Here is a 22,857-nt window from a genome sequence, read left to right as displayed (position 1 = left end):
GATCAGATTGCATGGTTGGTAGAATGAGGTGAATATTGTTTTAGGAAATTTTTTCGTTCTAAGTGGCAATGCGTGTGTGTGTGTGTGTGTGTGTGTGTGTGTGTGTGTGTGTGTTGGGATGTTAAATGGGTTTCTGTGAGTCGAAGTCAAAAATGTTTGAAAGCCACTGCCCAATAAATATTTTTTCTCAAAGTAAACGAAAACCTTCTATAATCGGTTGACAAAATACAGAATTCTATCAAAAGAAGAAAAGACAAAAACATTTATTGATGCATGTCTAAAAATAAGGAATTTTCCAACAGGTCTCTGCATCTAGTCCCCTACACTCAGTCTCAACCTCATTTTTTAACTTCTCCAAAGACTTTCCCTTGGCCATCTCTCTATACAAATTCACATTAGCAAATCCATGATACAGTGCAACTATTGCCTTCATGCAGATAGCTCTTAAATGTAGGATGTATCCAGTGTCGCCCTGGTAAATGTTTAACAACAGGTTTTCTGGGGGTTGAGGAGCCCTTACTTGTAGCATTTTCTTTTTGTGGTATAAATACTCCAACCATAGCCAATCCCAGCTCCCATGTGACTTTGCCGAACACAAAATTGGGAAGATATGCACATTAGTATACGTTACATAGTATTTCCATCCTGCGTATGTAACAGAGAAAATAACCTCCAGAGCATACACGCTAGTGACTGTAGGAAAATAATTAGGAGATTATGAGTCCACAGCGTGGATCCTCCTTGGGATTTTCTCTCTCTCTCTCTCTCTCTCTCTCTCTCTCTCTTTCTCTCTTTCTACTCTTTTCCTTCTCATGCTTTCTCTCTCTCTCTTCTCTTTTCCTTCTCATGCTTTCTCTCTCTCTCTCTTTCAAAACGAATACATAAAAATTAAAAAAGAAATACAGTATATTTAATTGTAGGTTTATAAAATTTAATTAGTAATCATGTCTGTGTCTAAGAGCTGGCTCACAGAATTTTGCCTGAGCTCGCCGGCAGGCCCTGGTCCCACAGTCTCTGCCACCTGCTGAACAATTATAGCTGAATCTCTTCCATGAGAAACCTCAAACTTAACATACTGAAATCTAAACTCACTTTCCTCTTTGAATCTCCATAATGCACACTTCTCTTCCCCTCTCGACTTCCCTATTTCTGTGAATGCTGCCTCCAATAGCCACCCAATCAGTTGCTAAGTTTTGAAGGTTCTGCCTGTGCAATGATCTTCTGATCTGCCCCCTCCTTTTCTTTCCAGTTAGGGTTCCTGTCCTAGTCCGGACCAATTAACTGAACTCTTCCCCTTCATCTTCTTCTGACTACAGTCTATCTGATCATAGTACTAGATTAATCCTCCAATGACACAGCTCTGAAAATGTAGCTCTTCCATTCAAAGCATGCATGCTCTAATCTGACCTTCAAAGCTCTCAGTGCCCCAGGTGATCTGGACAGCTCCTTGTTCCCTGTACTTGGAATATGCCTTGTGATTCCTGATTGTGTGCTTTCGCTCAGTTTTCTCTTCCTCTGGAATGCCCTTCCCTCATCATCGAAAAGCTTGTATCTTTTATTCAAGACTCAGTTCAGATGGCAATGAAAGTACGCAGGTTGTTTGTCAGAGAAATATATAAGTTTATGAGAATCTGGAGGGTGGAAACGCCCAGGGAAGTGCCAAACCCAGAAATCATTTAAAGATAAAAGTGTATTTGGGCACTATTTAATATAGATGCCCTATGAAACAAATTGCACTAAAGTAGCACCCCCCTGTTGTTATTACTAGAAGCTTTGCTGTGAGCAGACGTGAGGTTTTTTCCTCAAACCTGTGGATTTCAATTATACATGCTGCAGCTGTCATTCATTAAGTGAAATGATCAAGAATTGTCTGCATTTTAACCATTTGGTGTTTGCTGTAATTCTCTCCCTCTTAGTGCTCTAAAGGAAAACGTGTTGAGACCGTGAGGAAAGGGGGGAGGTGGAGACATGGAGCCCCAGAAGCCTGGTTTGTCACCACCATTGATAAGCCTCATTCCTCTTTGGGACACTGACCACAGCTGCTAAAGATCCACCACAGGCTCAGGATTTCTCAGCAGTCAGAAGCAAAAAAAAAAAAGCTGAAATGTATACCTATTACCCATCTTTCTTCCTTCAGCCATTCCCAGATGTTTAGTGTAAAACAAAATGCTTTAAATGCTTGCTTTCTCGAGGAGGAGAATCCTAATCATGGTCAGCAAGTGATAAATGATTCTTTCAAGTTTCAGATCTGAAGCTGAAGTTTAGCAGTAAAGGAAGAAAGAATAGGCTGCCACAGCCCTGCGGTCACTGGCACCAACTTTCTCATGGACTTAAATTATTCTGGATTAGAGAGGGACCGAATCCTTAGCCCAGGAGAGGTGAAAGAGAATGAGGTGGAAGAAGGTGGTGAGAAACATCTGGCAAAGGTAAAGGTGTATTGAACCTCCTGTCCTCTCTCTGGATTTTGATCCAAGACTGTCAATGAGTAGTCTAGAAACCACTTCTGGGGGTGCTGGGTGGCTCAGTCCATTAAGTGTCAGACTTCAGCTCAGGTCATGATCTCACGGTTTGTGAGTTTGGGCCCCAAATCAGCTGTCATCCCAGAGCCTGCTTCGGATCCTCTGTCCCCTTCTCTCTCTGTCCCTCCCCTGCTTGTTCTCTCTCTCTCTCTCTCTCAAAATAAGGAAACATTAAAAATTTAAAAAAAAATAAAAAAGAAAGAAACCACTCTTATGAAAACCACTTGGGTTTCATAACCACTTGGGTACTTGTTTAAAGTGCAGATTCCTAGGCCCTCCCTCAGACCTAGCCTCTAGGGGCACTGCCTAGGACTGAATATTTTTCATGGGAACACTGAATGTTTCTGATACACACTAAAGATTAAAGATCACTGTTCTAGTGTTGGCCAAGAATGGCCTGCAGGCTGGATATGGCCTTCAAGCTAAACACGATTTTACATTTTCAAAAAATTGTAAAAGAAAGAGGAGGAGGAAGAAGAGGAGGAGGGGGAAAGAAAAGAAGAACACACAACATAGCCCACAAAGTCTAAAATATTTACTTTCTGGTCTTTTGCAGAAAAGTTTGCTGAGCTCGGTCTAACGCAATGCAAATACAAGGCTGTAAATGAATTTAGCCCTATCCCAGCTCAGCCACAGCTAAAACAACTGATGTAGCAGATCTTAATTTTTTTTTTTAAGAGTGATGAAATATATAAAGTTCTCATCTAAAACTGCATTTGTAATCATTATAAGTAGAGGGGGGAAATGTTTACTTGCAGTGAACATTCCATAATGGCTCTGAAAATATATTTTCATCTATATGAGAGTTTATGATAACTCTATTTGACTCTCGCCTTCCATATACTTACCAGGTGGCAAAATATGCCAAATCAGCCTATTAAGAATCACTGCAGGTATACTCTTTACTGGCCTACGCTTGTCTTATGGTACACCTATGAGTAAAAAAATGTACGTCCCCAAATGTCTAGGGAATGAAAATATAATAAACTCTCAAAACACATAGAAAAATGATGCACAGGGGCGTCTGGGTGGCTCAGTTGGTTAAGTGTCCCACTTGGGGTCAGGTCACGATCTCACAGTTCCTGGGTTCGAGCCCCACCCCCTCCTTTCTGGCTCTGTGCTGACAGCTCAGAGCCTGGAGCCTGCTTTGGATTCTGCGACTTTCTCCCTCTGCCCCTCCCCAGCTCATGCTCTGTCTTTCTCTGTCTCTCGAAAAGAAGTAAATGTTAAAATAAATAAATACATAAATAAAAAATTTTTAAAAAGGAAAATGATGCACAAAGCGAACAAATGGAATAAAATTGAATTTGATACCTTTCTCCTAAAAGGAGTTTAAGAATCACAGAGCAATTGCACCTCCTCAGAATCTTGGGAAACAGGTTGTGAACTCATTTGGAGAAGTGTTCTTTTACTCTGTGCCAAAGAGGCTCAGCTTTTGGGAATCAGATTCATAAAGTAATCCCAAAGACACAGACAATTCCTTTCCGAATGATTTCCATATGTTTGTTCTAATTTTTTATTTTTATTTTTGATGTGTAGAAAGAAACTTTACTATAGAATCTACAAATAAATATTCGCTTTAAAAATATATTAACTTGCACCTGACTTGTCTTTCAGAATTGTGAGCTATCTCACAATACTGTTTCATTGTTATTTATTTTTCTCACGAAGAAAGTAATGTTAAAACCTTGCTAGGAACTAACATTTTCTGATAAGGATTTAAACTATATTACAATTTTTAAGAAACAAAGTTTAAAACACCAGATAAAGTATTGAAACCTAGCATGCTTCACCATTTAATAAAATTATGACTCATTTCTGTAAAAAACTGCTTTTTTAGTAAGAAAAATGCTTTCTGAGCTAAGTTTAAACTGCCGGGGCACATGGGACACCCACAAACCCAGTCAGCAGAAGTCTCAAACTTCTATAAGATTAAAGGAAAAATAAATTAGTGTGTACAGAGAATGAAAAAAAAAAATCCCCAATGGTACGAGTCTATAAACGGAAGTAAAACTAAAACTCCCCTAAAATCCCCCAACCATCAATCCTTATAAATTCAGCACTCATCTTCTCCCTTGATTTCTTCAGGAGTCCCTAGTGAAATGCACACAAAAGTCCTCAGTGATTTTGATCTCGGAAAACAGAGTCCCCAAACTACGCTAAGCATGGCTGCCGACCTCCGTGTCCCAAACCGCTTAACTTTTAAAACCACGCAAGCACACGTGGGGCTTCCTGAGTTCTGCTAGGGTTGGGCGGTTTGGAACCCCGTGGATTTTGCAGGTGTGTAATCCAGGGCGCGCTGTACAGGTGGTGCGGGGGGGGGGGGGGCGGGCAGAGGTGTGTGGTGGGCGCCGCCTGGGCCGGGCAGGGTGGGTGGGGCCGGGCGTGTGCCCGGGTGAGAGTGAAGTGCTAGTGACAATACGGAGGTGGCGTGTGGGCTCCAGAGCTGGGAAAGAAGTAAAAGCTCCGCCCGGATGCCCCATATGGAGGGGTGATAGCCGCAGCCCGGCTCGTATTTAAGTGTCCTTTGTCACTAACAAGTTAAATTAGAGATGTTATCTTAAAAACCACACACACGCACACAGCCAAACGTCCTATGAAAATACATGCTCGTGTCCCCTACTACACCCCCCCCCATTCCCCCATCTGCAAAGAACTGAGTTTTACACCCTGCCCCAAATCCAATCCCGAATGCGGGAGCGTCTCCCTCCCCCCGGCCCTCGCCGCCCCCACGGCAGTGAGTCAGAGCCCGGCGAGCTCGGGCGCTGGCGCCCGGAGCACGCCGAGTGGGGCGACGGTGGCGCGGCAGCCGAGGAGGGAAGGCGGCAGGAGCGGGACGTAGCTCTGGCCCGCGCGGCCGGGGCCCGGGAGCGGGGTTTGCGCAAGAAAAGGCGCCTCGGCGGCCCCCGGCCGCCCCTCCCCGGCCCCGGGCTCCCCGCCCGCGCGCCTCCCCGGCCTCGCGGCGCGCCAGGCGCAGCGCGACGGCGCGAGAGCCGAGGGGAAGCGGCAGCCCCGCCGGCCCAGCAGCCCGGCGGGCGGCAGCCAAGGCGACCGCGGAGGCGGCGGGCAGGGCGCGTGCGCACTGCAGGGGCGCCAGATTTGGCGGGAGGGGGAGTGTCCAAAGCTCTTTGTTTGATGGCATCTCTGTTTACAGAGTTTACATTTTAATATCAACCTGTTTCCTCCTCCTCCTTCTCCTCCTCCTCCTCCGCGACCTCCTCCTCCTCCTCCTCCTCTCTCTCCTGAGAAACTTCGCCCCGGCGGTGCGGAACGCCGCTGCGCAGCCGGGGAGGGACGCAGGCAGGCGGCGGGCAGCGGGAGGCGGCAGCCCCGTGCGGTTCCCGCGGCTCCCAGCTGCGCCCCGCGCCCGCCGCGCCATGGCCCGGAGACCCCGACACAGGTAACGGGGAGCCCGGGCGGGCGGCCGCGGGCGGGGGCGCGCGGCGCACCGGTTGCTCGGAGAGCAGGTGGGAATGAGTTCCCGGATCTCCTGCGGGGCTGTCAGATCCTGCGAGGACCTAGAACCTCTGCCTGGGCAGAAGCCGCTCGTGCAACTGATGAATGGGAGAACCTATTCGGGAAATATGTCAGGGCGTCAGGAAGCATGCCCTGAGGCTCATTTTGCAAGTTGCACGGGGACCCATTTCTCTTTAGGGGGCAAAAAAGCAGCACGTTCCAGCCTGGGGCAGAGCGGTGCCCACCCAACCCCGGGGAGCCCACTAGGTCCCTGGCTTGATGCCGCGGGCGTCGGCGAGAGAGTCGCTGCGTAATTGCTTGATGCATTGCGTTATGTTTGGACTTGGAAGTGCAGAGCATATGGCAGATATAGGGAAAATGCCGGATTGTTTAGTAGCTGCAGGTAGTTCCTTTAAATTTCATTCATTCTTTATGGAGGCGAAGCAGAGCGGCAGCTGACAGGCGGCTGGAAAGATTTTGGGGAGGAAAAGGGTCGCTACATTTGCAAACTGCTTTAAGCCAAGGTTTTGAAGGCTCTAATCATTGTACTCTGGCAGGCTTTTACTTCTTATGCAAACACTTTACACGCACACGAGTCCGCGCCGCACATGTCCCCGCACTTGGGGAGGCTCGCCGGGACGATGGGTGAAGTCCGCTAACAGTGCGGCCGCGCGGAGGGGAAGAGGGAGAGGAGGAGGAGGAGGGAAATACTCGTCCGAACTGTCAGTCGCCGGCACTCCCGCTTCCCCTGGTCTCTAGGGGGACTGGACGCGCCGGAGCTCCCAGCGAGCCGCCGGGTGCGGGGACAAGCTCAGCGGCCGTCGCGGTTGCCACTCAACGGGGAAGGACAGAGGCGGGCAGCACCCAAGGCCGCTGCCGCGCAACCGGGACGCAATCCCCGCGGCCTCTTCGTTGGGGCTAGAGGTCCGGGCGCGGCGCGCACACGTGGACGCGGCTGAGGTTGCCGCGCCTCCCCACGCCCTGCTCCCGCGGTCTTAGGTCTCCCGGGCAGACGAGGGGTGATGGGCAGACCCTCGCTCTGAGCTTCTTGGTGTTAGCTCGTGGGGGCAAAGCAAATCCAACCTCTTTTCCTTCGGGTTGTTTGTTTTTCTGGTACTTATTTGTTTTTGAACCGGCTGTCGCTCGTCCCCGCGCAGCGCCTGGGAAGTTGCAAACAGCGTGGGTGTGGGCCCTGCCCCAGCACCCTCGGGTCGAGTCTGGCCAGGCGGGAAGCAGCGCCTAGGCATGGCTGGGCGCGGGAGAAAATGGGAGGCCACCTGGAGGGCCCCTGGGCTCCCTACGCCTCGCCTAAGGCCCCGCCACGCGGGGCGGGGGTACTGCCCTTGAAGTGGTTTCACCTTCGCCTTTGGGACTTAACAGCAGAACAGCCAAGGCACCTATATTTTTTCTTTTCTTTTTTTCTTTCTGAGAGCAGAAACTAGGAGTAGGAGAAGAAGGAAGCTGGGAAGGGGTGCTGGGAGGAGGCGGCGCGGTGGAGGCTCCGCGCCCCGCGATCTCCGCTGGGCGGGTGGGGCGGGGCCGCGCAGGTTCCTTGCAGCTCCCAGGTAGCGGAGAAGGGTGGCGGCCTGGAGGGGCGGGAGCCTTGAACCTGCCTCAGGGGGAAGAGAAACCCGGCTGCGGGCTCGAAGCCGTTTCTTGCAGGGCGAGAGTCAACTCGGCAGGGATTATTAACCAGGTCAGCGAAATGAGTCTGAACCCCTTTTCTAGAATCACAGTAGCGGCCACAAGGCACTTCCTCCCACTCCCCTCCCTCTTCCCAACCCCCAGCACCTCTTTTCTTTTTCGTTTCTTTGCACGGTTTGTTTCCTTGACAGAATGTAATATTCATAGTTGTACTCTTGTAACCACACCAGGTCTAGCAGGTGGGGAGTCAAGTGCATCAAGCCTGAAATCAGCCTTTGAAAGTCCTCTGACTGTTGGGTCTGAGCAGATAAAGGAAAAGTTATTTCAAGTCCTTAGTAGAAATTAACCGTGCTACTTAGCCTACCAGGACAACTTAGAGCAAGGACATCGCATGCAGAGCTTAAAAGCCAGCCCGGGTTCCCAACCTGCTGATGGACCCAGGAGCGGACTGTGGGCCGCCCTGGGTTCTCCCTGCTGCCCTTGTGGCCTCTTCAGGACCTACGGAAGTTCCACACCACATTTCCCCTCAGGACTTCGGTTTTGCACATCTCTGCCTCTGTGCTGAATTTGTAAGAAGCAGGGAATATCTGAAATCAGCATTTATTAGCACTGGAAAGTACCTTCCTAATAGAATCCAAGTCCTTAGGTATAGGCGAGGAACTGAGGTCCTGAGAGAGAGGAAGTGATTTGTCCGAGTCATGCAGGGAGGTGGAGGCAGAACTGGGACTGGCACCGTTGCCTCCAGACCCCTGGTCCTGTTTGGTGCCTACCCGCTCTCACCTGACATTGGCTGCCCCCTATGGGCGGCGGTATTTGTTGCTTGTTCCCGAGAGGTGAGCTGTTTCCAAGAGAAAGATGCCCAATTACTATTTGGAAAATGTAGTTCTCACCTCTGAAAATGTGATCTCCAGATTTAACCAAACCTAACACTTTAAAGTAGATGGAATCTGTGACTCCTTGTTCAGACTACCCTGGTTTTCCTGGTATTCCTGATATTTTATAAGGGGGCCACTTCATTTGGGAGCTTTTCAAGGAGTTCCCTATGACCCTTTTGAAAGATGCTGACCTACAGCTCTGGGAAAATATTTTTTTTTTCATCTTCTGCTGCTTGTGGGATTTTTTAAAGGGAAACTGTTGCATTTATTAATCAGAGACTGTTTAGAGCCTCTTGTTGACAGTGGGGAACAGGAGTAGACTCTTGTTTAAAAGAATAGACACTAAACAAAAATTGACTATAGATTATAAACACAGCTCTCTTTTGTAGTGGCATTTGGAGTTTGGATCACAGCCTACTTGTCACCATGCATCCTAGACTTTCAGATTGTTTCTCAAAATGATAGTTTTAAATTATGAGAACCTCACATTCAGGATTTTTGGAAAGCACTTTTGCTTGACTTGTAAGGGTATATATATTTGTATATATTATATACCTGTATTCTATATGTATGAATTATACATATTGTGTATATATCGTGCACTTGTGTTATATCTATACTTGTAAGTTAGTTTGCGAGGACAAAACCTGATATAAATATAAATTTCCTTTTTAAAAATAATAATTTGCATCATGATGCTGCTTTATAGCAACATTTTTATCGTTCTCAGTTTGGTGGATTTCTCAATATTACAATGGAAAATTTTACTGAAGTTTCTAGGATAGTATAATTTAAGATATTTAGGATATGTTTGTGTTACATTCATTTCTTAAGTAAGATACAATTTAAGATAGCACGTCATACGTTGTATAAGTGAAATTATAGGTAAAAGTAAACTGTAACTTTTACTGGCTGTAACATTACTGCCATCTATTTAGTATGTGATTAATAAACCTGAAGTGTAGAATTATTTCAAAAGTCATCAAAATTCATAATTTTGTCTACTAGGTAAAACAAAAGCTCTCTTCAAAACACTAATGCATTCTTTTTAAAGCCATCTGGGGGAATCCCTCAGTTTTGAATCAGGTACATCTTAAGAGGTTTCAAATACCGTTCAGTCAGAAATAGAAAAAAAACAAAACAAAACAAAAAAGTCAGTAAGAGTCTGACTACCAAGTGGCCTAATTATTCATTTAGTTACTTAGGAAACAGTATTGTAATCACAGCCACAGGTTGGATCAACTGTGCTGGAGTTTGGGGCTGTTGGATATTTTAATGCTGGGTATGAAGCCGTCTGATCACTTGATGGCCTTATCCTTCCTCAGGTTTTTTAAATCCTTTCCTCTTACATTCTCTTAATCTTCTAATCTTTAAGGGATGACTATAATTGTATTGTTGGGTGTATTACTTCTTGAATTTTTTTTTCTCCCAATAAAACACCAGCACCACTGGAGTAGCATAATTGAGTTGTTTATTTTATTGGAGAAATATTATTTAAATGATGTGGTACATGCCAAAGATTTTGAGTGTGTACTTATGTAAAGGACATAGGCTCTTGTTTCTCTGATTGTCCTTAACATTAAGTTTTAAACTTAAACCTCCATTGGTTGGAAGGTTGCCAAATGTGTAACTTGTCACTGGGCTGACAGTCACAGCAGGTTTAAACATGCAGAGCAATAAGAAAGTTCCAGGTCCTTTGCCGTATCTGTGGATACCAATAACAGCAGAACCAGTTTACAATACTAGAGCAACAGAATGAAGAAAGCAATCTTGTTGTGCGAGTTTTCAAACTTTTATCTTCGTAACCTTTGAAAAGATTGAGTTTTCGTGTAAGTTTTGTAATCCAATAGTTTTAAGTCTTCTGGTTTCAGTCCCCGTCTGCCCATTTTTTATTTCTGCAGCATATACAGCAGTGACGAGGATGACGAAGACATTGAGATGTGTGATCATGACTATGATGGACTGCTTCCCAAGTCTGGAAAGCGTCACTTGGGGAAAACTAGGTGGACCAGGGAAGAGGTAAATAATCATGTTATCAAAACATGGGACAAACCTAGAGTGTGTCAATTTATGAAGAAAATGTTACAGCTAAACTACAGGTGCTCAAACTCATTAGCATGAGCCTATGCACCATGCTGAACTCGCAGCACTCCCCACGCGTACGCCATACAATCCTCTTCCAAACTCTTTGTAGTTCTTTGAATTTCCCGTCCTCAGTGTATGTTTCATCTGTGTTTCTCTCTACCTTTTCTGCTCTTGCCCTTCTGCACAACTTCTTACTCCTTCTTCATCACCTGTGAAGACATCACCTCTTCAGTGAGGCCATCCCTGGCTTCCCCAGGCAGGTTAGATGCATCCTCCAGGCATTGGCTACACATTCGTCCTCACTGCTGCTGTGACGTGTGCCTCCCCCAGTAGGCTGACTACAAACCTACCGAGGGCAGGGCTAAACGTCTGTTCGTTTCCGTGTTCCCTGAGCCCAGAATTGCTTGATACAAAGTGGGATGGTAGTAAGTATTCTCTGTACAAGTGAATGAATTGCTATGTCCAAAAACAAAACAAAAGTATGAAACATAATACTCCTGTCTTGTCATAATGGATTATGCATGAATGTCTGTTCTAACAGTGTGCAATGATGGATGGAGATGTGTCTTCCTTCCACCTTTCTCTTTCTGCTAGCTTATCAAAAGCTTGATCTTTGTAGAAATGGGAAAACACTTAAGGAGCAAAATTATTAATGTACGGGGAAAGTTACTTTTTCTTCAAAGTTTTCAAAAACTTTTGCGACTGATTGCAGAGGATTTTATGTTAGATTAAATGGTATTGATTCTTCTTCAGTTTCATTCCACCCCACTTCACTTACCAGAGTTCCTGTTGAGAGGCTCTGGTAGGATTGCTAGGGAGGTCCCTAGGAAATGCATAGTTTACCTATGGAGGTTGTGCTCTCAGATGATCCTGAGAGCTATAGAAGTTCTGTTGTTAACACTGGTTTCCTAATCCCTGTGTCTGTGTCCTTCTTGGGACTCACAGTGTGTGTGAAAGTTACCTTTGCAGAAAGGTGGGGGTTCTTTTTTACTTGAAGGAACATGCTTAGGAAGACACTTGTGAACTGAAAGATTTCTCCCTGACGTGTGGTGGCTTCTGTGTTCTAACAAGTTTGGCCTCATTTAAATTATGACTATGTTGATACAAAAATGCAATTACTTTCTTACATTATAAATGCCTTCAAATGTAATTAAAAAGTGATCTTCTGTTGTTTGCATGAAAGAGGTTGAACTAAGGAGATGTTAAAATAAGAAATTGAACTGGTTCTTACTCAAGATCCTGTTTGTTGCCATAGTTGAATATCTATTGACTCTAACATTTGGGTTCATAACTTTTTCCTATCAAGTAAAACTTTGAACAGTTATCATATACTAGACATTCAGTGAGCCAGGCATTGTACTAAATGTTTCGCGTAGCTACTTCACGTAATCCCCAAATAACTACCTCGACATCAGCATTGCTACTGCGTAGATGACGGTATTGAGGCCCAAAAAAGTCAAATGATATCCCCAAGTGTATGTAACTAGTCAGTAGCTTAAAGTCAAGTTTTAAACTCTGGTCTGTTTGACTCTAAATAAATCTATGCTCTAAACCAGTATATTAGATTAATATCTGTTGTATTTGGATATTTTTGAGGTGTTTTTTTTTTTCCTGGATTGGATTATTGGATTGGTTCCCTTTTACTCTCATTAGAGCAAAGTTATACAGTAAATGAATGATATCCTAGGATTAACTTTAAATGTCTTAGGATGAAAAACTGAAGAAGCTGGTGGAGCAGAATGGAACGGATGACTGGAAAGTTATTGCCAATTATCTCCCGGTGAGTTCGTAATTTTTTCTTCTATGAAAGGAAATCTTCTCCCCATGATTTAAATAAGATATTCGGAGAGAGGGTATTAAGACATTACACATTTGCTCATATACAAGAATCAGGGGGAGAACTGCCTCAACCATAACTTATGGTTTATATTTTAATCTTTTTATTTATTTGGGTGATATAAATTAGCATTTTGATGACTTGTGTACATTAGGATGACTGAACTCATGGTATTTCCAAGTTAGCTTTTTTGAATTTCCTGTTTATTTCAGTAGCCATACTTTTGGTATCCTGGCTGAAAATTTTGGACTCCGTTTTGATTTATTCCACTTCCCATCCCCTACGTCTAAGCAGTGACTGAGGAATCTGAAATTCCTTTGTCAGTCAGTCCCTTGTCTCCATCCTCCTTGTTGCTCTACAGAATTGCCCCCTTCCCTCTTCTCTGGACAATTATGGTGGCTTCCTCACTGGCTTTTCTATTTGTAGCTTTCCACTTTTGTCATCCACCCCAACCACTGTTGGCAGATGGAGCCTCCTAAGATGCAGCTGTATCCTTTCAAAATCAACAGCAGTAACATATATAGTCTCACAAATTAAGTACACTGCCTACACCTGGCACATAGGGACCCTTCCACACGGCTCCAGCATACAGCTCCGGTTCACTTTCCTACTTCCTCTCTGTCAGCAGGTTTGGTTGAATTAATTTCTGCTTTACCTCCTTTGGGCTTTTGTCCTTGGTGATGCCACCTCCTAGAATGTTCCATCCATCCTTCAAAGTCCCTATCAAGAGCTTTTGCAGACACCTCCTAAGGAAACATAATTTCTGCTCCCGAGGAAAAGCTTCTGCTCTCAGCCCAATATAATCTTGCTTTGGTTTCTTCTTGCATATGAATCAAATTCTGCCTTCTATTAGTTAGTTACATATCTGTCTTTTTTTTTTCTTATAAGATTATACTCTCTTATAAGATTATACTCTCTCATCCTATCTTTATTGATTTTTGTTCTGCAGTATTAATACTTGAGGCCCTAAACTGAAGTGCATCTCTTAGGTTGAATGGGAGGCAAACTTTAACCATTTAGAGTAGGTTTCCATGGAAGCCCAACCTTCATGTGGAATCGCTAACAAGTCTTAGTTCATAGAGGCACTTCCACATGCTGAAGTTAAGGTTGAGTTAAATCGACAGCCATGTGTACGATATGATGGTCCTTCAGTTCGCATGGCAGGATTATTTCACTTAACAGGTAGAGCTTCTAATTTTAGATCCAATTTTGATATATTCTTTGTATGTTTGTTAGCTGTAAGCAATGAGGGATAGGTAGGCTCTCCAAACATGCCCTAAAATGTTCCTGAACGTGTTTCCTGTATATTGTCTGTGTATGATTCATATAATAACCAAGTCTTCATGTGCTTATCGCATCATATCTATATGACAGTGCATACTTTATTATTTGTCTAGAATCGAACAGATGTGCAGTGCCAGCACCGATGGCAGAAAGTACTAAACCCTGAGCTCATCAAGGGGCCTTGGACCAAAGAAGAAGATCAGAGAGTAAGTTCTTTCCTCATTGGTGTGCGAATCACAGTTAAGAATATTCCCCAGACATCTTAATTAAATGTTTCCCAACTTGAAGAAACAGGTAAAGTGTACAAACAGGAAGCAGAGGACTCTATTCCCGTATTTCCAATGAATGAAAGCAGAGTTTTAGACCCTTTCTAAAGATCTTGTAACACTGAAGAATGATTACACTGAGTCATTACATAACATTAAAACATAGGTTATTTTTGTGTGTTTATCTGAAGGTGATAGAGCTTGTACAGAAATACGGTCCGAAACGTTGGTCTGTTATTGCCAAGCACTTAAAAGGGAGAATTGGAAAACAATGTAGGGAGAGGTGGCATAACCATTTGAATCCAGAAGTTAAGAAAACCTCCTGGACAGAAGAGGAAGACAGAATTATTTACCAGGCACACAAGAGACTGGGGAACAGATGGGCAGAAATCGCAAAGCTACTGCCTGGACGGTAATAATATGTCAAAAAATATATTGATTGGGAAGAATGAGGGAGTGGGTATTGAACATCTTGTTTTAAATGTATAGCGAGTGAATTACATTCCCATGACTGTAAGTGTTTCATTAGATATGCCAGATCCATAGGTTTTAAAACTGGAGGAGCTCTTAGAGTTTATCTGGTTGGGGACTTCCAGAATCCATCCAACAGTGAGCTATGGGCCGAGTCATTGAACTCTCCTCAGCTTCAGTTGCCCCATTTGCAAAATAAATAATAGCCTACTTCACAGGGCCAATGTTTGTATCGAATAAAATGATTGTCAAAGCACTTTGTAAACTGTAGAACTCTAAACACAGAGAAGCAAACTGAGGATAGACAATTTGTCTCTGGTCTGAGTTCATACAGCTGGTTAAGTGACCAGAAGGATCTCAGCTATCATTTTCCTGATACCAGCATTCATTTCATTATACCACTTGGCTTAGTTTTTTTCTTTTAAAGAAAGAAATAAGAGTATTTCTAGAATTATCCTACTGCTTCCAGGTTTTTAAATAATGTCAGTGTTATGCTTTCTTGTTAATGAACAAGGCACAAAAAATGAGCTCATCGTGAAGGATATCTCTAGAAGCTCATTTTTGTCGCACTCTCCCCACTTGAACAGTTTATGACACATTTTCTTTAATTTGGAAGATACTCTTCATTATAAATCTTATATAAACAATGTAAGAAAATATTTAATAAATTATATTCTTACGCAGCAGAATTGGAGAAAGGGACCTTCAAAGAAGGCCATGGCTCTGATGGTTTATGTAGCGTTCTTGGGTGATGGTCCAGAGCACCGCCTCCCTCATGGCTCCCTATCAGCTTACAGGATCCAAGACATTGAGGAAAGAAGGCCTTTTCTCCCATCTGGCCTGAGAATATGCTGTTGATTCTTGTAAAAATTTAAGGGGCAACTGAACTTCCTCTTTCTTTAGCATACATGCCCCCACCCCCATCAAAATAGTAAAAGGGAGGCCTAAAACGTTTTTTTTTTTTTTTGAATTGAGAAACTTTTCCTGAGAACTGTAAGACTTTAGTGAAAATGCTTTTCAGTTTGAACTGATATGGGGACGTAGCATCTTTCCCCTTCTGGATCCCATTTTCCATTGTCACCTCTGGTTATAGAACAATTTGAGATGGCTGTCAAAAGGTGGGAGGAGTTTCTTTTTTTCTTTTTCCCTTTTTTTTTTTTTTTTTTTTACTCAAAATTTCTGGCTAGTGCTATTCGAGACAAAGAGTGGACAGTGAGACAGTGGCGACATCATTATCATTCACCAAACTTTACTGTGTGCCTGTTGGGGTGTGTAGGCCCTACTAAGCCAGTAATTTTCCAGAATAGTTGGATCTTTAAGTTGTATTAGAGTCTTGTACCATGAACACTCAGAATAAACAGGAAGGGTTTGTATCGAAAATTCTCTTTTATCAAGGAAACAAAATAGTTACAAAATTTAAAGATTTCTCGAAATCCACATTTATTCCATCTTGTGTAATGAAGGAAAATCTATGGATTTTCAATTAGATAATAGAGGCAGCATGACTTTCAGAGGTCGGGAAGACTAAAACAATTTAAAAGAAAACACAAAAAACAAAAGACCCAAAGAAGAGGTCTCTGTGGGAAACAGTTTTCTGTCAATTAACTCTAATCTGAATTAAAATGTTTTTTTGTAAAATTCTTACATGATATATTTCTGTGCAGAACTGATAATGCTATCAAGAACCACTGGAATTCTACAATGCGTCGGAAGGTCGAGCAGGAAGGTTATCTGCAAGAGTCTTCTAAAGCCAGCCCGCCAACAGTGGCCACAAGTTTTCAGAAGAACAGTCATTTGATGGGTTTTGCTCATGCCCCACCTTCAGCTCATCTCCCTCCAGCTGGCCAGACTTCAGTTAACAATGATTATTCCTATTACCACATTTCTGAAGCGCAAAACGTAAGCCGTTCCTGAGAATTTAGTTTACTGAAAGAGATGGTTATGTTAGCCCCAGGTAACAGTAATACCTCGCAGTCGCTGACTTTTCAAAGAGCTTCCACAAAGGTGATCACCCCGCTTCAGAGCCTCGAGGTAGATAGGGGGAGGTATCGTTACCCCTGGTGTATGCTGGGAAGCCAGGATGTTAAGTAATCTGCAGAGGCTCACAGCTCGTAGGGCAGACTGCAGTCCAGGCTTTTGGATTCCAACTGAAGTGCTTCAGATCAGATTAGCTTTTGAATGTAAATCCACTTAACAAGTTCCCGCCGGAGAAGAATGGGGTCATGAAGATGCATTTGTGGGCTTTTGTTTTTCTCTTCCAAAATGAAAAGTGAATGTCATATTAAATTTAAAGCAGAGATCCTTTGACACTGAAATGCAGCAAGTTTGATTCTGTAAAGTTTCTATTCTGGTAGTGATCTATCTAGCAGAAAAGTCTTAATTTGCTCCTTCCACGTGTGTTTACCTTCTCACTCCGAGTCAGGTGCAGTTCTGTGACACTACTCTCTGATGTCTTCTTTCCTCCTCCTTTGGATCAGTGTGACGCCTTCCTGATTGCCAGACATTTATATTTAGGGAAAGAAATGTCCAGAATGGGTGGGGAAAGAAAAATACGAAGCATAAAGAATAAAATCAGTGAACTTGAATCTTACAACTAACGGTAATAGATGGTGAAACTTAGCCAAGAATATGGAGCCCGTGTGCAAGTTACATTCAAATCATATTCCTGAATAGTTTTTATTCTTCTCTGTCTGTTCTATCATTCATTTGACTACAGACTTTCCAGAGAAGTCTCAGATGAGTGAACCATCATAGGCAGTTCTGTGCTCTTTACTATAACTAATAGTTATTCCAAGAAAAATATTTCTATTATAAACAACTAAGTCATCAGTTTTTCCCATTACAGCTTCTTTCATACATTCATGAATATATTTTAGGTTATATTTTTCATTGTGTTATTCTCTAATTAAGGGATACTTTTTTGTCAAGATCAACGAGCACTCCAAATCTCTTTACGTTGCTTAAGCTATTTATTTGGCTATTTTTAAAGGCCCGGCTAAAATTTCAAACTAGAGGGTTTTTTGTTGTGTTTCTTTTTTCCTCTGTGCATGTGTGAATTTTATTAGTACGGTATTTTTTTTCTCAATCCTAGAGGAAGCCAATTCCCCTAAAGCGTATGTGACCATGAATGACTCGGCCTTTGTTTGTCTGCCTTTTTGATCTAGGTCTCCAGTCATGTCCCATATCCTGTAGCGTTACATGTAAATATAGTCAATGTCCCTCAGCCAGCTGCTGCAGCCATTCAGGTAAGATCATGTGAAGACCATTTCGTAAAGAAACCCTTTGGCTGTTCAAAGCAACTTTTTCAAGACATGCTTTATTTCTTTCATGTAAATACTTATTTTCGCTTGACTGACTGATGTAAAAAAAAAAAAAAAAAAAAAAGGGAGTAGCAGAGGGGTGGGTAGAGTTCTGGCCAGCAAGCTACCAATCTTCGCTTCTAGAGTTAAACCTGCTCAGGAATTCTCTGATTCTCTGATGTCATAAGTTGAACCAGCTCATCAGTCAGCACCCACTCGAGCCTCAGATTTCACATCGCTCCCTTAGGTGTGGAATGACACTCACAGAGCTTTGTGCCACGTTTCGTTGGTGCCAGTCTCACGCTGAGGCTCATTGGGCTGTATGGCCCCTCATGACTGCGGGCCACAGCCATTGTATCTGCAGTAGCTTCAATCAGGCCCTTCTCTGTTTTTCTTCCTTTACTTTTAATTTCAGAGACACTATAATGATGAAGACCCTGAGAAAGAAAAGCGAATAAAAGAATTAGAATTGCTCCTAATGTCGACTGAGAATGAGCTCAAAGGACAGCAGGCGCTACCGGTAAGAATGCAACCAGGTGCTTGAATGTGGGGAGAGCTTCACCCCGGTGCCCTCCTGTCTCTTTTCCCTTCTCTTCTGAGTGTTACACTAATCAAGACTGTAGATCCATTAATAGTGTTTCAAAAAAAATTTTTAATGTTTATTTATTTTTGAGAGAGAGACAGAGTGAGTGGAGGAGGGGCAGGGAGAAAGAAAGAGACACAGAACCTGAAGCAGGCTCCAGGTTCTGAGTTGTCAACACAGAACCCAACATGGGGCTGGAACTCACGAACCACTAGATCATGACCTGAGCTGAAGTCGGAGATTAACCACTGAGCTGCCTAGATGCCCATTCATTAACACTGTTTGAACAGAAGTTGCTTGTAATAAAATGCAGTCATGATAAAATGTATCACCATGTGTGTTGACTAAATTAAAAGTAGCCCTTTTGAGTGGCAATAGAAACACAATATCCACTTATGATTATCACCATCAATCTTCCTGTTTTTCCAGGACTGTTACTAATTCAAAGACCGACTAACAGATATAAATGAATGAAAATCTGCTTTTATTTACAAAGTTATGTATCTGTATGATACCTACTCATTTGATTTTTTTCTTTTATTATTTTTCTTAACCTACATTTTCATACTTTCTAATTTCACATATGATTTGAAGCATGTTCAGTATATACCTGTGAAAAAGATACACATCCTCTCTCTGTGAATAACACGGCTGCTCTCTTCTGTTTGCATGCATGAAAGCCGTGTGGACCATTACTGAATTTTGACATCTTTTTGGTGATTGGCTGCAAACTGAGAAATCAGCGTGTACTTTGTGACAGATTTAGTTCAGCAACAAAGAGAATAAAAGAGATGTGATACCCAGTGGGTATTCTTAGGAATACATGTCTTTGGGGTTAAATCAGAAGATGATTATGTGCATATGTTAGTTCGACCACTTTTTAACTCTAGTTCATGTTTTGCAATTTCTCTTGTTGCATGGTCATGCCGAAAGGAGACTTCTGTTAATTTGCCCTTCTGCTTTCCTAACCACGTTGATTTGACAGCCCTTCACTGCATCAGTGCAATCCGTAACATTAAAAAGGGATAGAAGCAATGAGAACGTATGCAGAGAGAAGCAACTCTAACTCTTGAGTCCTCTGACCTTTTTGTAGGTTAGAATGAGAACAGGACAATTCTTAGTTCATAGCAACCATGTGTGGTCCTTTTGGAGATGATGTTAGACTTTTAAGATGGACCATGGGAGAGTGGCACTTGAGGACACAGTCTCTCTGTTGGCAGTTTTAGCAAAATGATGACAGTGAGGGTGTTCATATAGGTGACAGACTATGCCACTATTAAAAAGCAGGGTCTTGCATCGATAAAAGGAAACATCTTGACGACTGTTTCATAGGCGCAAGTTTTGGATGATGCAACTACTTTTATCTTTCCTCCAACAGCATCTGATACCTTGTGCAACTTCATTGCTAAGTTCCTTCTCCCTTTCTTCTCCCTACTCTTTCTTTATTCCCCCACCCCTCACCCCCCCACTCCTTAGACGCAGAACCACACATGCAGCTACCCCGGGTGGCACAGCACCACCATCGCTGACCACACCAGACCTCATGGAGACAGTGCACCTGTTTCCTGTTTGGAAGAACACCACTCCACTCCCTCTCTGCCTGTGGATCCTGGCTCCCTACCTGAAGAAAGTGCCTCTCCAGCAAGGTGCATGATCGTCCACCAAGGCACCATTCTGGATAATGTTAAGAACCTCTTAGAATTTGCAGAAACACTTCAATTTATAGATTCTGTAAGTAGAATTGTTAAGGCAAGTGCATGTTTTTGATGGTGAATTAGGAAACCCAGTTCTCAAATTATTACCATTTTCTATGGCAAATAACATGTTATTAGCATGTATGAATGTAAAAGTATGATTTTAGCCTTTGTGTCTGTTTTTTCAAAGATCTGATTTCATAGGCTATGCAGATAAAAGGTGGCTTTTCACGCATTTCCTTCAAAATGCATACTTTTTAAAATAGTAAAGTTGATGACCTATAAGTAGATCTTGGGTTATGGAGTACTGTTTGAGTTATTTTTAACGTATTTACTTTGTTACTTTTTTGTGTTTCTTTAGAATTGTGCTTTGCTTTTGTTTTTAAGTTTTGTTTTCTAATTTTTTTAAGTTGATTTGTTTATTTTGAGAGAGAGAGAGAGAGCAGAGGAGGGGCAGAGAGTGAGAGGAAGAGAGAGAGTCCCAAGCAGACTCCATGCTGTCAGCACAGAACCCGATGCAGGGCTTGAACTCACGAACCATGAGATCATGACCTGAGCCAAAACCAAGAGTCGGATGCTTAACCGAATGAGCCACCCAGGCGCCCCTAGAATCGTGCTTTGCTTTTGGATCGCACATTAAGAATTATGTTTATTTAGACCTTTAAGCAGTCGTTCCGTGTATTTGAGTGGTAGCGAGTTCATCGGCGGTACGTGGCTCTCTTCACAAAACATTGATGATTGATTACCAGCCCCAACTGGTTCACTGAGATCAACCATCTTCAGTGAAACAAACGTGAGGTTAGCACCTAAAAAGCAGATGTTCAGTTCATTTCCTTTGTTGCCCAGTTGGTTAAAAAGCACTTACCTGCATATCTATCAAACGGGATGAACGTTGCCAAAATGTGCCATCTAGAAGAGGTTTTCTCTTTGCTTCGGATTGCATGCAAATGACAATACCTGGAGGTCCCCGCCGCACACACGTAGGACCAGCCTGGAGGCCGCATGGTAGACCTGCCGTGCGGTGTGCTGGAGCAGTTGTCAATCCCGACGCTATTTCTCAAGAGGGCCAGGTGTCTTCTCTGCATTCGGTGTTCTTTCTCAGTGCTGTGTTTCAGGTGATGGCACATATCATGCACACACTGTCTCAGAGTTCTGTGCCTCCCACATTGTTTCAGGATTCTTCATCATGGTGTGATCTCAGCAGTTTTGAATTCTTTGAAGAAGCAGAGTTTTCACCTAGCCAACATCATGCAGGCAGAGCCCTAAAGCTTCAGCAAAGAGAGGGCAGTCTGAATAGACCTGCAGGAGAGCCTAGCACAAGGGTGAACGCTCTCAAGTTGAGTGAGGGTTCACTTGACCCGCTCAAGCCCTTACCTCCTTCGAGGCACGGCACAGTTCCACTGGTCATCCTTCGAAAAAAGCACGGCCAGGCAAGCCCCTTAGCCACTGGAGGCTCTAGCTCCTTCCTATTTGCTGGCGTCAGCAGCTCAACTCCCAAGCGTTCCCCTGTCAAAAGCCTACCCTTCTCCCCTTCACAGGTAGAGCATGATTTCTACACAGCTATTACTAATTTTCAGCAGATACTCAAGCCTTAATAATCTAGAAACTAATCCTTTGGAACAAATGACTAATTACTGTTGCCCTCACTGATCTCGTTCCATCGTTGAATCTAGCTGTTGCTAAGTCATACTGCTTCCCAAAGTTTGAGCTGTCTGTAGGCTGACTGATCATTTTGTCATAATTCTCGCTCTTTCTTTTGGTGGTTTGAAACATGGTTAGCTGCATGGGACGCGTTTTTATTTCCTTCAACACTAGAGTTTAACATTTCGGTCCCTTCCTTTTCTCCCCTCCCTTCCCTCTCCTTAAAAACTTTAGTAGATTTTCTTCCTATTTGTTCACTTATTACTTTGTGATTCACTGACCCAGGGGAGGAGGGAACCAAACTATATTTGGAGAGCATTTGTTTGAGTTGCAACCCGAAACTTTAAAGGTTCCAATCCATCCTTATGTGGAAAAGTTTTGGAAAAGCATAAGGAACAAATGCTTAAGGAAAGCAACTTTCATTTTAATTTTAATTTCTCAACATTGGCTTTTTGAGTTGTGCCATAATATGTTATCAACCCAGTATTTGCCATAAATATCCTTTCATAGAATTTTTTTTAAGGCATGGAAATTATAATTCTTATCAGAGACTTGTATTCCTTAATTATGAGAATAATTGAAGTTAATAGTTAATTTGGCACTTTCAAACATTTTTCCAGTTATGTCTGTTGAATTTATTTTAAGGAGAGCTCTAAATATGAACAAATGAAGCACCCACCAAAATAATTATCTTGTTTTTTGCTTGTATCTTCCAAATTGTGTTCTGAAGAATATTAGTTCTACAAGACTTTAATAGATGGTCCAGAAAAAATTGAAATATATAAGTTTGGGAAACACTAAGTCAGAGTTAAAATTGGTCTCTTTACTACAGGACCAATCAGAATTTTTAATGAATTGGTGTGCATTATGAATTTCAGGAGGAGATTATGATATATGTATGTATCCCAAATTTATTGTATCTTGGAACTTTTTGAGGAACACCTGCTATTTTCCCAGAATGATGGTGTTCTGAGAAACACAGCTTACTATCCAAGAATTTTCCACATAATGCAAATCTTCTATCATAATTCATGGATCATTAAAGAGAAAAAATAGCATGAAAGAAAAACAAGAATTACTTTCCAAAAAATCACCTTAATGCTTATAATCTTAATAAAGAGTGCATCTCATTCTCTTTAATGGCAAGTGGCATTTATTGAAAATTTTTTCTTAGGATTTTGCAAGTTTTTCAGCAACGACTCT

The 22,857-nt window shown here is 42.8% G+C and overlaps 1 protein-coding gene across 2 annotated transcripts in view; it reads left to right on the top strand.

Moving 5' to 3' along the window:
• The first annotated feature begins 5,770 nt into the window (after positions 1 to 5,770).
• The window catches only part of MYB (MYB proto-oncogene, transcription factor), a 34,143-nt gene continuing 17,056 nt past the window's right edge, over positions 5,771 to 22,857 (top strand). Inside the window, exons 1-10 of one of the 2 annotated variants that reach the window (XM_019420505.2) lie at positions 5,771 to 5,919; positions 10,396 to 10,513; positions 12,288 to 12,359; positions 13,814 to 13,906; positions 14,158 to 14,378; positions 16,102 to 16,336; positions 17,602 to 17,682; positions 18,152 to 18,256; positions 19,796 to 20,050; positions 21,189 to 21,551. In XM_019420505.2, coding sequence (XP_019276050.2) covers positions 5,897 to 5,919; positions 10,396 to 10,513; positions 12,288 to 12,359; positions 13,814 to 13,906; positions 14,158 to 14,378; positions 16,102 to 16,336; positions 17,602 to 17,682; positions 18,152 to 18,256; positions 19,796 to 20,050; positions 21,189 to 21,551 — 1,566 coding nt within the window. In that variant the 5' untranslated portion in view covers positions 5,771 to 5,896. The remainder of the gene's footprint in view (positions 5,920 to 10,395; positions 10,514 to 12,287; positions 12,360 to 13,813; positions 13,907 to 14,157; positions 14,379 to 16,101; positions 16,337 to 17,601; positions 17,683 to 18,151; positions 18,257 to 19,795; positions 20,051 to 21,188; positions 21,552 to 22,857) is intronic. The other variant, XM_019420506.2, reaches the window with a different exon arrangement.

This window comes from Panthera pardus, unplaced genomic scaffold (assembly GCF_024362965.1).
Source record: "Panthera pardus isolate Hobbes unplaced genomic scaffold, ASM2436296v1 HiC_scaffold_17, whole genome shotgun sequence".
NCBI lineage: Eukaryota > Metazoa > Chordata > Mammalia > Carnivora > Felidae > Panthera > Panthera pardus.
Note: the sequence above shows the minus strand (reverse complement) of the source record. Positions and strands in the feature narration are given on the sequence as shown.